The sequence below is a fragment of the Aplidium turbinatum genome, chromosome 18 (assembly GCF_918807975.1).
Source record: "Aplidium turbinatum chromosome 18, kaAplTurb1.1, whole genome shotgun sequence".
NCBI classification, from domain to species: Eukaryota; Metazoa; Chordata; class Ascidiacea; order Aplousobranchia; family Polyclinidae; genus Aplidium; species Aplidium turbinatum.
Genome location: NC_137489.1, coordinates 2,627,358 through 2,642,388, shown reverse-complemented (window position 1 = coordinate 2,642,388; position 15,031 = coordinate 2,627,358). Strand labels below are relative to the sequence as shown.

The 15,031-nt window shown below is 39.0% G+C and overlaps 1 protein-coding gene across 1 annotated transcript in view; it reads right to left on the bottom strand.

The window, feature by feature from the left end:
- The window catches only part of LOC145787881 (uncharacterized), a 22,575-nt gene extending 7,544 nt beyond the window's left edge, over positions 1–15,031 (bottom strand). The window contains exons 1-8 of the mRNA XM_082599718.1: positions 14,837–15,031; positions 7,837–7,903; positions 7,071–7,146; positions 3,483–3,637; positions 2,422–2,768; positions 1,502–1,574; positions 1,091–1,222; positions 227–470 (exon numbers count right to left, since the gene is read on the bottom strand). Coding sequence (XP_082455844.1) covers positions 227–470; positions 1,091–1,222; positions 1,502–1,574; positions 2,422–2,768; positions 3,483–3,637; positions 7,071–7,146; positions 7,837–7,903; positions 14,837–15,031 — 1,289 coding nt within the window. The remainder of the gene's footprint in view (positions 1–226; positions 471–1,090; positions 1,223–1,501; positions 1,575–2,421; positions 2,769–3,482; positions 3,638–7,070; positions 7,147–7,836; positions 7,904–14,836) is intronic.

The following is a 15,031-nucleotide window of genomic DNA, read 5'->3' as shown; positions in this document are numbered from 1 at the left end:
TGGAAGTGTTTTTCAAAAATTTCTGGGGGAGGCCCCCCAGACCCCCCGCTGAAAGTGTTGCCTTCGGGCTTCGCCCGACGGTTACGCCCTTCGTGCCTACTACCTTGCTGCAGCATATTTCCAAGTTGCTTTCCCAACGGTTTAAGCCACCGAACGTCACTGATCTTTATTAGGGGCCTATCCCCGACAAATTTGCCACCCCTGCTCTGGAATGTTGTCAGCTCACCTCAACCCATGGCAGTATTCCAACGTACAGTGAGCTGCTGTTAATACCCATCTATTGTTCAGCAACGTCCCTCCACAAAAGTGACGACGGTAGGGCAGTTTGGACAAGTGCGCGACAGAGTGACGAAGACTACCTGCCGGTGTGCCCCCAACAATGCGCGTTGTTGGGGCGGCCCGGTTGGCCAAGTCTTGGTTTCTTTGGAATGCACAGCAGGGAGCCGTTGGATCGACACGACAGCAAGAATCTAATGAAATTAGTTTGATTGAAAAGTAGTTTTTTGACAAGCAGCAAGTAGGCTATAGGCCTACAATTAGGCTAGACCAATATAGAATTGTTCAAATACTGGCATATAACGGCAGTTGTCGCTTTTCAAAAATCTACAGCCGTGATGTAGTAGCGTAAACAGAGTAGTTTGAAGGGTAGCCTACTTTGGACCAGAAATCGGTTTAGGAGTCCAAAATTTTTCTAGGTGCTCTGAAAACGAAGAAAAAAACGCTAATTCTTTGGAGTTTTCTTATTTAGGGGATAGAATTCTCATCCATACTGGCTCAAATTATTCCCTCATTAGCCCAGACCAATGAAAGCTCTGACGTAGGCTACGAGGTTGCCATGACATTTAAATGATGTTACGCAGGTTGTCATTTAACCAAAAGCTTATCGAAGAGGATTTTGTGTAGGAAACATCATTTTGGTAATTTCAAAACAAGAACCATTTTAGAAAAGATGAACACATTTGACCCCGATTAACCGCTAGTCAAACAGCTTCTTGACAAATGTAGCCTACCTAACAAAACGCGAAATGCTCAAATGATAAGGTTGTTGCTACTTTGCACACATCTGATTTTCCGTCACATATTTTATCACCTCTGCTATCGAGTTGACATGCACGTGTCGGGGTAGCCACTGTGCTATCTCTCTTCCGCTTCAACTCGTCAAGGAGCGCAAGTAGAGCGGCAATCTCTTGAATGGACTGACCAGGAGCTGACGAAGGATTTGCTGAAAAGTTGAAATGGAAAAAACAGTAACCTTGATAATGGCAGTGCATTGCAACAGTGATAATAATACGCCTTCAAATGTAAAATTCGCTGGAAATATTTGGCCATAAAAGTAACGTCATTAAATGTATACGTTACCCTATTGTAATTATTATTAAGCCACCTCGTGCACCAAAATGATACTACCAGAATGGCAGACAGAATGGCTCCAGATAAAAATTAAAAATACAGAACATAATTTAGACACATGTTACATATTGTGGAGAAAGTCTTTCCTAACCTTGTGATGGAAGATTTCTTTCTTGAATGGATCGACCGCTGGGAGCGTCTGTATATGAAGGCAGCAGATCGATCTGAAGATAAATTCATCAAAAATAAATATTGCGTAATTGTGTACGGATGAAGTGTAGAAGCTTTTCCCACTTATTTACAGCAAATAAGACAATTTTAACAAACTTAGCAAATGTAATAAGTTCACTAAAGTTGATGAACTGATTCCACATTTTATGTCTGTGTCAGCAGTCGATGGACAACGGAATGGCCCGTTTCGGTGAGTCCGATTCGGTGAGTCCGATCCCTTAACGGGGGATTTTTTCATTTTTTTTTTTAAATTATCGGGTACCGTAGCCTAATTATCATTGCCGTTTTAGGGTTAGGTGTTTAGGGTTAGGGTTAGGGGTTAGAGGTTAGGAACTCACCGAATCGGACTCACCGAATAGTAGCAGACCCGATGGACAAAACAACTCTGCGGTTAATTGGGCTGACCGTAAATGGAACTCTCAATGGAAGTCAAGTACCATCAGACTTCACTCATTCATCCCAGATGCCGACACCCGTCCCACAAACCTGACGCTATCAAGACAGGCCTGGGTGCGCCTTGACCGTCTCCGTACAGGCGTGGGGCTTTTCCGCTCAAACATGCACTAATGGGGAAGGGCTTCTTCCTCTACTTGTAAATGTGATGCTGAGGAACAGACCGCAGACCCCATTATCAATGATTGCATCATCTTCAAGCCACGTATTGGAGTGGAAGGTCTGCATGTCTTAGATGATGAAACCAAAGACTGGCTGCTCTCTAGTAGTCTTCCAGCTTAGTCCGGAAACTTCGTGAACCTGGAGAGGTAAAAGAATAGACCCTCGGCCCCAGAGGCTTACACGACAACAACTGTTAATAAATGAATCAAATTAACTCCGACTCACCTCTCTCGTGGTTGTGGGGTTTTGAGTTGTCGTCTGCACCGATGAAGAACTTATCTTCGTAAACTGGCTCGTTGCTATAGCTACTGTGACCGTTTCCCGCCCCTCCACAAGGTTTTGTGACGTGTTCATAGATTTCGCATCGACGCCGGCCAGCTCTTTTTCGACCAAGAAGAGAAACTCGCGTTCGTCAGAGGTGTAAACATCTGTGATATTTCTTTTAAGAGGAAGAGGAGGCTCTACCATTTCGGGATCAATGACATCTGGGGGCTCCATTAACCCAGCAGCAGGAGTTGTGACGTCACGGTCATTTTCTCTGCCCCTTTCGTTGCGAGGAAAAGGGTTTTCCCCTGAAGTTAAAACAAACTTATTAGATCACTTCCAATAATTATTTTTTATTTTGTTCAGGCATTGTCCTACCAACAATGTCTCGATTATCTTGTCTTTTTCCATGTTCTGGAAGAGCAGTGTTTGTCTTTCTATTTCTTCTTATAATGACATTGCAGAGGCAAGCTCTTGGTAGTGACAAATGTTTAAATGAGGTGACAAAGATATATATCTACATAAGGATTTTTCAATTGAAGCATTTCTTAGCTTCGTCAATCTGAGGAATAGATCTCAAGCAATATCCACAGCTGTGTCATCTTTCCTCCATCAATGGCCAAAAAAGATCTGCGTGTTTTGAATATGTAGCTCAACTTTTAGCTGCTCTCCTTAGAAAACTCAGTGTCTTTCAGGTTGACATGTCTACTCTGAGGTGGTGATTGGATAGGCTTTCTAATCAAAAATAAAGAGTCCTAAATGTACTAAATAAAATAGATACTAAACTCATGTTCAGCAAACATTTTAAAAGCTAAACTACTTCATCTCCGGTGCTATTGAATGAAGATGAAAACAGTTTAGTTTTCGAAACGTTTGCTGAACATGAGTTTTGTAGTTAATCTACATTTTGGCTTCGCTATATTTTAATTTCATTGACCAAGCGTTGCAGCTACTTTGATCTTAAAAATAAATTGTTCATCTCATAATTTGCCACACAAATCTCAAAAAATTAAACTTGATACTTGAAAATTTATTTCCGTAAGGTGGCTCCCTCAGCTTTGCAGTCACAAAACTTGGATTCGATCGTGTCGTGTTGGATTGTTGACTGAAATGCGTCAGAAGCGCAAGTCTTATGAGGTCATCTGGATTGGACTTGGGATCTTTCTTGGATGGCTTTCTGAAATAAGTGAAAGACAGAACAAAATTACCAACGTTTAAAATCGGTGGAAAAATTTTCAATAAAAACTTCGATTTTTAAACCAAAGTATCCAGTTGGCTTTGATTGTTCTGTTAGGGAGTGATGACGGATTGTACGCTTCGTTTGTAGAAACAACGCGCAAAAGAAGTTGTAGAAATGGTGCTAAACGTCGACACCATGTGGTAATAATTAACGCGGCAGAAAAGGTCAACAAAGCCAATGGCCGCTAAACTCTTTTCCCTGCCGACTTGTGATTCACAATGAATGATCAGGAACCTCACGGTTGGCATGGAAACAACATCAATGCAGTTGATGCAAGGCAAATACGTCCTGCTCCGATAAACTCTCTCCCTTTGGAACAAGTCTACAGTAACAGTCACCGTTCCCCTCTTTTTTTCATGTGAATATCAAGCATATAATAATATTGTTTGAATGATTTAGAGTACGAAAATCAAATGAATTATTTGCCTGAATAGATGTAATTCAACGGTAACAAACTAACCACAGCAAATGAATAAACCAATCATCGTGTTTAGTGCTTACCGGTAGGTGGAAGTCAATGCAGGGGTCCGGGAAGAAATTGTGGTAGTGGTTGCTAGTTGTGGAGGTTCGGTGAGTCTTAGTGTAGATGCAAATTATTTTTAGTAAATCTTCAAACTGGATAAAGCTGGTTAGTACCAGTTCGTGCAAACCTGCTTTTGGAATTTTAATCTCCACGAACCGGTGGTTAGTAAGCGTTCATATAGACCAGAGGTTTCCAACCTGGAAGCCATGGCCCCCTAGTGGGCCATGAGCCTTTTTCAAGGGGGCCATGGAAAAATTTCAAAAATAATAATTTTTTTTAATTTATCATCTCTAAGTCCACTTCAACACTATATAACAAAAGAAATAAATTAAAATTTAATAAAAATACTAGTACATTTTGCTCAAATCTTCATGAAATGGTCTTTAATTCCTGGTTGCTTCAAAAATAATAATACAACATTTCTATGTAAAGTTGTAAACACTTGCGGCTGAAATATGAGGGCCATTGATTTTTCAAAATTTTCAAAGGGGGCCACGATGTAAAAAGGTTGGGAACCCCTGATATAGACATTTACCCAGCTTTTATACTGCGGAATGCGTTGCTTCTCAGCACTTTTACAAAGCAGACAGTGTCAATGCAGCCGTATAGAGGCGCAACTGAGTACATTATTACCCGAATCCGTTCCATTGCTCAGTGCCAAGCAGGAATTAGACTCAGTACCATTTTTAAAAGTCTTTGGTATGACCCGACAGGGTATCGAACCCATGCCTACCGGTTCAGAGGTGGGCGCACTAACCACTAAGCCACCGAGCCGTTGAGAATAACTTGGACCGAGCTCCAATCAATGAAAAGCCCGAGCTCCCCACGAAAGACACTTTCAAAGAGAAAAATATGATTTGGAAAATATGTTCTTTGTTGTTGTCCTTCCTGAAAAGACTCAGGGCCCTAGGATTATCCCCGACCGAAAAATATATCCTGGGCCCCCTGCCACTGGTTTTTACTACCTATCCTGGATCATTATGGCTTTCTGCAATTTCCACACAATATTCTTTTAACATAGAACTTGAGAAGTTTTCAAAGATACTTGCTGAGTAGGGTGGCTCGTTTTTGAACTTTTTTTTTAATTCTCTCGGGGTAGTGGGGAAATGGTGCCAATGAGTGAGAAAACGCTCATGACAAAATTTGAGATTCGTAACAAATTGTCTTCAGCCTCCTCATGGGGCCCAAAAATTGAAAAATGGGGTCAAAAACGAAATTTTTTCCAAAAATATTTTTAGTTTGGGTAGATACAATATTCTTTAGATATATCTAATTAACCTAAGAAAAAAATTGAAATCATTTGAATTATTCCTTCAGCTTCCTCACAACTTCTGAAAATTTCCATTTTGCTGAAAATTTCGCATTTTTGTGGGTGATTACATAATACATGATTGCGTTGGACATTTTGCCAGCTATAAAACGTCATTGTATTTCTTATTATAGACCTGCCCTGAGCTGTTGCGTCATTTTTAAATGAAATTGGGTTAATTTGGTAAGAAAAAGTGACGTCCTTTATTTGAATTTACGTCACTGACGAAGTTTGTAGTTATGTAACCACAAACAAAAATGCGAAATTTTCAGCAAATTTCAGAAGCTGTGAGGAAGCTGAAGGAATAGTTCAAATGACTTCAATTTTTTTTCTTAGGTTAATTAGATATATCTAAACAATATTGTATCTACCCAAACTAAAAATATTTTTGGAAAAAATTTCGTTTTTGACCCCATTTTTCAATTTTTGGGCCCCATGAGGAGGCTGAAGACAATTTTTTACGAATCTCAAATTTTGTCATGATTGTTTTCTCACTCATTGGCACCATTTCCCCACTACCCCGAGAGAATTAAAAAAAAAAAGTTCAAAAACGAGCCACCCTATTGCTGAGTGCACTTTATCTATTGCAAGCATAAACGTGCAAGTAATTGGCAAAGTGTGATATTATGCAGTGAATGCATCTTCTTTTACGGACCCTCTCTTGCTATGTGCCTTTCAATAAGGTGCTTAAAGGGGTACTAAAGAAAAAAATTGACTTGGCGATTGTACACGTTCTTTGTGTTTAACGTGCTACCATTGCGATCTGATCAGCATTCCGTGCGTGCTTTTGTCAGATGTTTCAAAACGGGAATGGGCGTGAGCAGCGAAGCGTGCGACTGTACACTACAGTCTACGTCACTATAAACCAGCAATCAGCTGATTGCGCAATAGTTGTTACTGCGGGCGATTTAACTGTAGACTATGTGATAGTATGTATGTATGTACGTCAAGACATCACATTTCAACATCAAAACATCACACAGTTTGCTCAAAACATCAGATGAGATGCTAAAGCATCAGATTTGGTAACGTGGCTTTTGTTATTGCTGTCGATAGTGACGTATTTTCGAACAGTTTTCCACTTTTTGGTCATTTTGAAAAAATGATAAATAAATGAAACATTGGACTTTGGGCCTTGCCAGTGCCATTGAAAAAAATTTTGTTCGGTAATTTTTTTTTGAAATGTATTCTTGAATGTTCAGTTTACGTATTTTAATGCTTAATTCCCATTTGAAAATTTCATTTAGGAGGCCTTTAAGAGACGACTCTCTGCTTATAGAAGCATTTAGTAAGTAGCAACTTTACTGCACAGTAACATTTCAACAAACGCAAACTTCACTGGTTCAATCCCTCTGATCGGGACTGCGCCAGTGGTAAGCCTCTGCAAGTAAGTGAAACTGTTCAGACTACTTTTCAATGATGCTTCCTTAAACAAATGATTAGCCTATCATCATCAATTAAATTATTATCATCAATACGTGATTTTGTTTTCCACTACTCTCTGTTTGTTGTTGAAAGATCTTATTTGAAAAACTCACGTCGTAACGGAAAAGGACGTGCTTTCAACGATTGGGGTTGAAGAGGGAACGATCGAGATATGTGTCGGCAGAATTGCTGAAAAGTTAAAGCAAAAAAATCTTCAAATTTTCAACACAATTTTTCCAACTTAAAATAGATTGATTTACAAATAAAGCAAACGTTCTGCCAAACGTTTTAAGATGCATTTAACCACAAATACAGGTTTCTCCACATTGGCCAACGTGTGGTATTGATGACGTATTGACCTGTTGGAACCCATCAGAAGGCTAATGGGCTTACCGGTAACGAGGTTATAAAGATCATAATTGATGAGACAATGAAAGTTTTCTTACTTGTTGAAGTGTTTGGAATTTTCTTTCATAAATTGTGAATTTTATTCAAGATTTTATAGATTAACAACTGCAAACAACGAAACTCAAAATTCTGAAAATCTGGCGAGTTTCCAAATCACCCTTTCTATCAAGTCCAGACTTGTGTTGGTAATAAAGGTTTACAGTAGATAAGTTTTAATATGAAAGCAAAGGATCCATTCTTCGTGTTCATCTTTTCGCATGTTGTTAAAATTATCTTGTCAAGGACCCAGAGCATGCTTTCAGTAATCTTTGAACCACCATCTGTCTTTGAACCACCACCAGCACTTGTCAAATGAGTGAAAATAAAACAAACTTACTCCAAGTGTCTTTCTTATAACACAAGTTTCCATATTTTGTTTTTCGAACACAGCATCCCAGAAACACGCAGAAAAACTCCGGTAGAATCAATTGCCTTCCATGGCATGGAATCCTTGGTTTTCCAAGACACTCTCTCGGATGGCGATCAGAGAAGCGTGTACCTGAGAAAGTATATTATAAAAGATTGTATTGTGAATTGCACAGACGTGTGGTTTTGCAAAATGTTAAATAGATTACACTTCACTCCCAGGCCATACAAATCAAACTAATTTAAAGAGAAATATGTATGCGCGGTAGCGTTGACAGGGGGGTCTATGGGGACTTTTGGATCCGGGATCGAGATAAATTCAAAGGCCTCTAACTTTTCCAAGGGGCTCGAGACAGGGGCGCCGGAACGATTTTTGACTGGGGGGGCAAGATTACGAAAAAAGGGCACTTTTGTTTACTAAAAGGCCAATCTTTTTTCAAGTTTTAAGATATAGCGACAATGCCAATCTATCAGCTTACTATGTATTGAGTAATGATAGTCTACAAGTGTCCGGTATACAAAGAAGGGCATCATGCTATGTTATAATGATGTAACCTACTGTCAGGCCTTACAGCAGCCTGCGGCTATGGCCGCTATGGCGGCTATGGCGGCCGGCTATGGCGGCCGGCTATGGCGGCCGGCTATGGCGGCCGGCTATGGCCGCTAAGTAGTGCTTAATTGACCGCCGGTGCTACCTCTTCAATCGGCCAAGTTTGGCCGCCGGTCTCTTCTAGCCAATTATTTAATTTCGCAATAGAATGATCGTGAATTAACTGTCGAAAATATGTAGTATCAAAGAGTGATGCAAAATTAGGTCAGCGCGTCATAATCGCCACTGTTGCATTTTGGGGGAATACTTGTTATTGATTGAATATATCCATCTGCGATCACCAGCGCTGTAAGTCTTGTTTGTAATTCCTTGTTTGTAATATCCATCTGCGATCACCAGCGCTGTAAGTCTTGTTTTATTTTAACAGAGTGTAAATCCGAAGTGCTAATTTACATCGGCTGGCAAGTGGCAATCTTGTCGTTTTTATGTCGATTCGATGTTGTCGGACATTGAATCGTTGTTAAAAAGGAGAACTAGGTTAGTTGACATCCGAGGGGGGAAACATTTTTTGATCATATTTTGCAAAAATTATGCTTCTTTTAGTAATGTCCTTTAGTTAAAGGTAAAGGTGAGTCCCATACTTGATCCAAGCATCGGGGAACGAGAAGATAAGGTTCTCATTAGACCAAGCCTTCGGCACTAACGAGAGTAGGGTGGCCAGTTCCTTTCTCTCGGCCGCCTTTACTTCAGCAACTACGCCCACCCAATTTATTGCACCCTGGGTAGAGGTGAGCGGTGTTTTTCAACAACCAGCTTAAGCCGGGAGTCGAACCAGGATTGCATGATTGGAAAGCGAGCGCCTTTACTTATTTTATTACCTTGCAGTCATCGTCAACACATGTCGAACGTTGTTTTTCGTTGCTAAACAGAATTCTAGGGGAGTGGCAAACTTCTTTAAAATCAGCCACATTGGAGACACTCGTGCGAGTGTCGTTAGATGGTCCCGCAGTACTGGATTACAATCCCGATGAAGCAGTTATTGCGTGGTGCAACGATTCTATTGTATGACGTCGCCCAGGCCCAGAATTCAACAACGCTAGTGATCGTTTTAGCATTGTTGCAAGTTTAATTCTATTTACTTGTGCTATCGTTATTTTTATTTTGTATTTTGGTCTCTAAGCACGCAGATTTGGCGCCGAGGAGCTCCCGGTAAGCCACGATGGCTGCCGAAAAAAAAAACGAGTTTTAAGGCCTGTAGGCCTACTGTGTTGCAAAATTTTGTGCCGTAAATATTATTTTGAGGCAAAAATGAAAGATTATAATTAGATTATAAAAGCGAATAGCAGAAATTGTTATATTGCAAAATGTGCAGTAGCTTACATGACTTTAACTGGGCACCATTGCCCCCCTGCCCCTCCATTTGCAAAAAAATTGAGGGCAGGGGGCATCCGCCCCCCCGCTTCCGGCGCCCCTGATTCGAGAACTTAAAGAACTCATCTCTTATTCATTCAATGTAGGGCGTTTTCTCAGAAGTGTCTGGATTTGGAGGCCGAAGATCTCATTCGTGGAGCACTCTCAACGCCCTGAGTATATGGACAAACGAATTGAATTTTAATGGTTCGAGAGCAGATGTAAATCTATTCATTTTTATTCGTACAGTAAAAGGATGTGATTTGACAAAGCTACAAGTCAAAAGTTGAAGCGACAGCGCCAAGACAATTAGGGCTCTGCGAGTTCACGTACGATCCTTCTAACGACTTGCCGTTTGGTCGTAAGAAAATAATTTAAAAGCTCTAGAGTTGTTGAATTTTTTTCACTCAATAGACGGTGCCTTCAAATGTTTGTCATTGCAGCATGCACCCATTGACAGGGTTCTAAAAGTTAAATTACTTTTGGATTTGGACCAGGGATATTTTGAGTGAGCCTAAATCTTTTCTATTAGCTTGAGAATAAAAACGGGGTATTGTGCAGTGCCATATTCTTTTTTTGGAAGTGTTTTGTTTTGTTTAGGGAGTTCTAGGCTCTCATTGGTACTGGGCCCAATTACCCTTTCAATGGGCTTGTCCGTTAATACTGATGGTCAAGGTGGCTTGATAACTGCCCATTTTGATGACAATGAAAGTTGTTAATTTATCTTTGTTTGGTATTTGCTTGTGTTTTAGAGTTCAAGGTTCGGAATTTAAGCCGTAAAAGTCCTAGCCATTTCGTAAAAAATGTCACTCACAATCACTCAAAGTAATAAGCAAGATAAACAAACAGGCTACATAGTAGGCTATAGTCCTATAGAACAAGCAATACGTATCTATATTTTTAATAAATTCAATTATTTTCGGCCAAAGACAAATTGGTTTATTTTTACCATATATTGTTGATGAAAAGCTTTTCTGCTGTCAAAAATGAAATCAACAGGAGTTATAGCAAGGAACTGCTGGGCTGAAAAACAATAGACATAAAAGACAGAGAATTGACAAGGAAAAATAAAATTAATGCAAGCTGTTGTTTTGATTGACTGGCAGAATTAGCTGCATGGCTACTTCCAGCTGCTGTCTCACAAAGTTGTAATCACGATCGCTTAGAAAGGACGGAACTGGCTGTTTAGAAGAAATGGAAGCTCTCCAGCGAGAGTTTTGCCTTTTTCTGAGAAATCAAAAAGAAATTCAAGGAACCAAAGCAAAGAAATGTCGCGCCTATGAAAAACGACATTGTAAACAAAAGCCACGCCGATACCGATCAACGTCAAATGTTACTTTGGATCATTTACGGATTAATATAATCCGGGGGTAACATTATAATTTAAATGGAGGATTACTTCAGCTTATTCCTTCCAAGAATATAACTTTGATTGACAGTTAAGCTGATGAGCTGGTATAATGCACCCATAGACTGTGGCCCATTTTTCTTACAGTGAAGTAAAGTGCTCAGACTGTTCTATACAGGTTGTTAGGCCGACATACTGTCATTTTATTATACAACTGTATGCAAACATAGTAAGCATCTAAATGTAACAGCCTACTTCATTTCAAAGTTAAAAAGGCTTCATTATTATTATGCGACAATTTACTAAGAAACCACTACAAATCATAACTTGATATACAGAGCATTTGCTTCAACTAACGCAGCATCAAAGAATATTTAACGTCGCAGGAACACTAATAAAAGATCTTTGCTATTTTTTGAAAGGCGTACAATATTTCTGTTGGATGAATCAAATTTTAATTGTAAATCTTTGAAAGAAAAATACATTTTCTTCACCAAAAACGGATTATTGAAAGCAATTTTAATATTCAAACTACGCATACACCAAAAACAAAAAGAGCGAATTTAAAGGATTGTGCCAATGAATATCTTGTTTGGTCTTTATTGTGGGTTTGGCAGATAGACTGTGATTGAGACTCACTCCACTTTACAGCCATCCAAATGATCGGTATATAAAGACCTTTACTAATTGCTCACTTTTTATAAGAAGTTGATGCCAAACGAAGTGACGACGCGGAATCTATTTGATGGCAGCAATATTGTGTTTATGACGTTTCTAAATAACTGCAGACAGTTAAACTGTAAAGCCGCAGTTAAATCATATTAAGCCACAGAAAGCTTTTAATTGGGTCGTGGCTAATTAAATAACTACTCTCATGCCGACTTAGAACCATCACGACTGGAAAGGTTTTTATGTGACAAATAATTATTGACAATAAAACATAAATTCGTATCATTATATTAATCCGCACTCTGTCAAGCAGATATTATTCTAAAACCCAATAAATCATATTCATCTTTCGTCATTAACGTGACTGGACGAAAAGACAGTAATCGATATTCACGTCAATGGACTGGAAAAGGTGGCAACTTAAAAAAAACTTTGGGCACAAGTGCATATTTCGTGCCTACTTCGGTTAAAAATACTCGCAAAATATTAATACCAAACATATCGGTGGCTTTTGTATATGAAGGGACAAAATTATCATTTCTGTAGGGGCGGCAATTAACCAGTAGACCGTATAGTCGTTTCGCTGTCTCCCTGTTGGTGTGGAAACTTGTGCCGCTTTTGCAATGCATAAACTTATATCTTATTATTATTTATAAACTTATATTATACTTATAACTTTTATCGAAAAACGGCTACCGGTTTAACCTTAGTAATCTTTAATCAAAGTGATGAGTGATGGGGGACGAGACGAGAATCGAACTCGGGTCCCAGTGATTGACTGTAATCGCGAAAACCCAAACGTCATCGCACCGCGCGTGACAAGGAATTTTTTGCAATTTGAACATTGGTGAGAAGCTAATCTTGCACAGCGCTTCGCCGAAGTTTTTCGGAATTTGTTTTGTGCTATTTGTGTTTTATTGTTATAGTGTTATGTAATTTCAAAACAATATCATGGGACGAGACCAAACTTGACAAACAATTTGTCATTTTTACATTGGTCTGCAGACGTTGAATCAATGTAAAAATGACAGATTTTGCAATCATGGAATTGTCACGCGTGTCAGTACCGCAGTCAAATCGTAACAGCGCTGCCACCTCACACAAACATTGACTCAAATTACAGCATTGCTGCGATGTTTTACGATGTAAAAGTGATGTTCAAGAATTCAACTTTACTTGTGAAAAAAAAAGATGTACAACGTCAACGTACCAAAATTAAATTTTCACTGAACTAAAGCTTCCTTTAGTAAAAAGGAATGGAAACGATTAGTGAACAGCTGAAAACAGTTGGATATTTCAAGAATTTTCTTCTTAGAAAACATCGTGGTTGATATTCGCATGCTATTACGTCATCAGACATCACATGTCTTACTTTCAGTCAGGTAACAATAGAACAACAGGCAAGTAGCGAGGTGCAAGGCTTTGTGCTGGGATAACATTCCATTGCGGTGCATTCTGTCTGCTGAAATAATAATTTGTCACTTGTGAAAGATTTTCTTTGAAATTATTAAATGAAATATTGTTCTGCGAAATACAAAAGTGATACATTGCGTGAAATGTTGCCAGAGCTTCAACAAACATTCTACCAAAGCACCATCATTTTATGAAATTACAAAGAATTGCATCAGAACATTTTGAAATATCAGCATGAAAAAGTGAATAACGTTTTTGATACTTTTCTTACACGTACCGTTCATGCTACTAAGGTAAACCAAGTCTATTCATAGTCGGTGAGCTAATTGCATCATTTTTCACCGTAGCGTCAGTAGTTCACAACGACTCTTTACCAAAGAGCATCAAGAGGAGAATTTTCTTTTAGATACCCACAATCTTTATCCGTGAAATAGCATCCATTATATCTATCTGTACCATATCTATATTTTTGGGGATGATACAGGAAAAAAGAAGCAGAGGTCGGCAAAGATTAACTTATTTAAACAGCTTGAATCAATGGGCCACAAACACAACAGTCAAAACGAACAATTTTATACGGATGTCAAAAGACAGAAGGGTTTGGAAGACCATGATCGCCAACGTCTGTATCAGATCAGGCACATAATCATCATCATATCTACCTGTACCATTTCTTTTATCTAATCCATTGGAATAAGAATCTTCTGATTATCCCAACAAGAGTGAAACAGGCTGGTACGGTTTTTAGGTGAATAGCAACTACATTTGATATAATTCGCTCTGTTTTGTTTTTCCTCGGCATTAAGCACTTTTTGTACTAATGAGAAGTATTTATTGATTACTTGTATCATTGTACATATCAAATAAAGAACGTTAACAGCTCAAAGACTGTTCAGACTGTTCGCGATTGTTTTCAACCATAGGTTTGTTTATATGACCCCTTTCCGACACAGAAAGTTCATTAGATCGAGTTGCATTAAAATCGTTTTACAAGCAGAAATTATGACGCAATAAAGACAAAAGAAAAACGCCCAATGAATGCGTTATGTAGTTTTGTCATTCAAACGCCCCACGCCGCATGCAATATCGTCTCGATCGGCCGCATATTTTTCGAATATCGTGATCAAAAGACACAATATGCTAAAAAACGTTGTGAATCAGCTAATGTCAAAACATTGTGCTAAACAACATATTGATATTTGTGACCACGAATATGCAAAACTCTCTGCAAAGTATTTTCAACTGAACTGCTGAACCTAATGCTTGAGATAAATTGATGATGATGATTAAATCAAATATAGTTATTACTATCTAAACCAGGGGTGGGGAACCTTTTCAGTATTGCGGGCCACATAAAATGAGAAATAACACAAGCGGGCCATTAAAAATTTCGAAATTTTATTTACAGACAAAAACTGATTCGCAACGGTAGGTGCTTCCAAACAGAGACACATATTTCAAAGCATGTTTCCGCATGACTGGAAAATCACCAGCATTTATGCAGCTTTGATAAAAGTTGAGCAGTGGAATGTTTTGGTACATCGCTTTCAACGTACCGTCATTCTGGAGATCTACTATTTCATGTTGGAAGTTATTAGGAACATCATTATTAGGAACATCTTATTGTTTTCAAGTTGTACTTTCCACAGATGTAGTTTAGCTTCAAATGATTTCACTTTTGCAAACAAGGAGTTCAAAAGCTGATTCGGTCCCTGCAACTTGACGTTGAGCTCGGAGAGGTGCTCGCTAATGTCAACCATAAACGCTAGGTCACACAACCATTGGCTATCAGTGAGTTCGACGACATGGTTTCCCTGATTATTCATGAACTGATCGACTTCGTTTCGTTTTATTTCTTCATCGACGGCCAT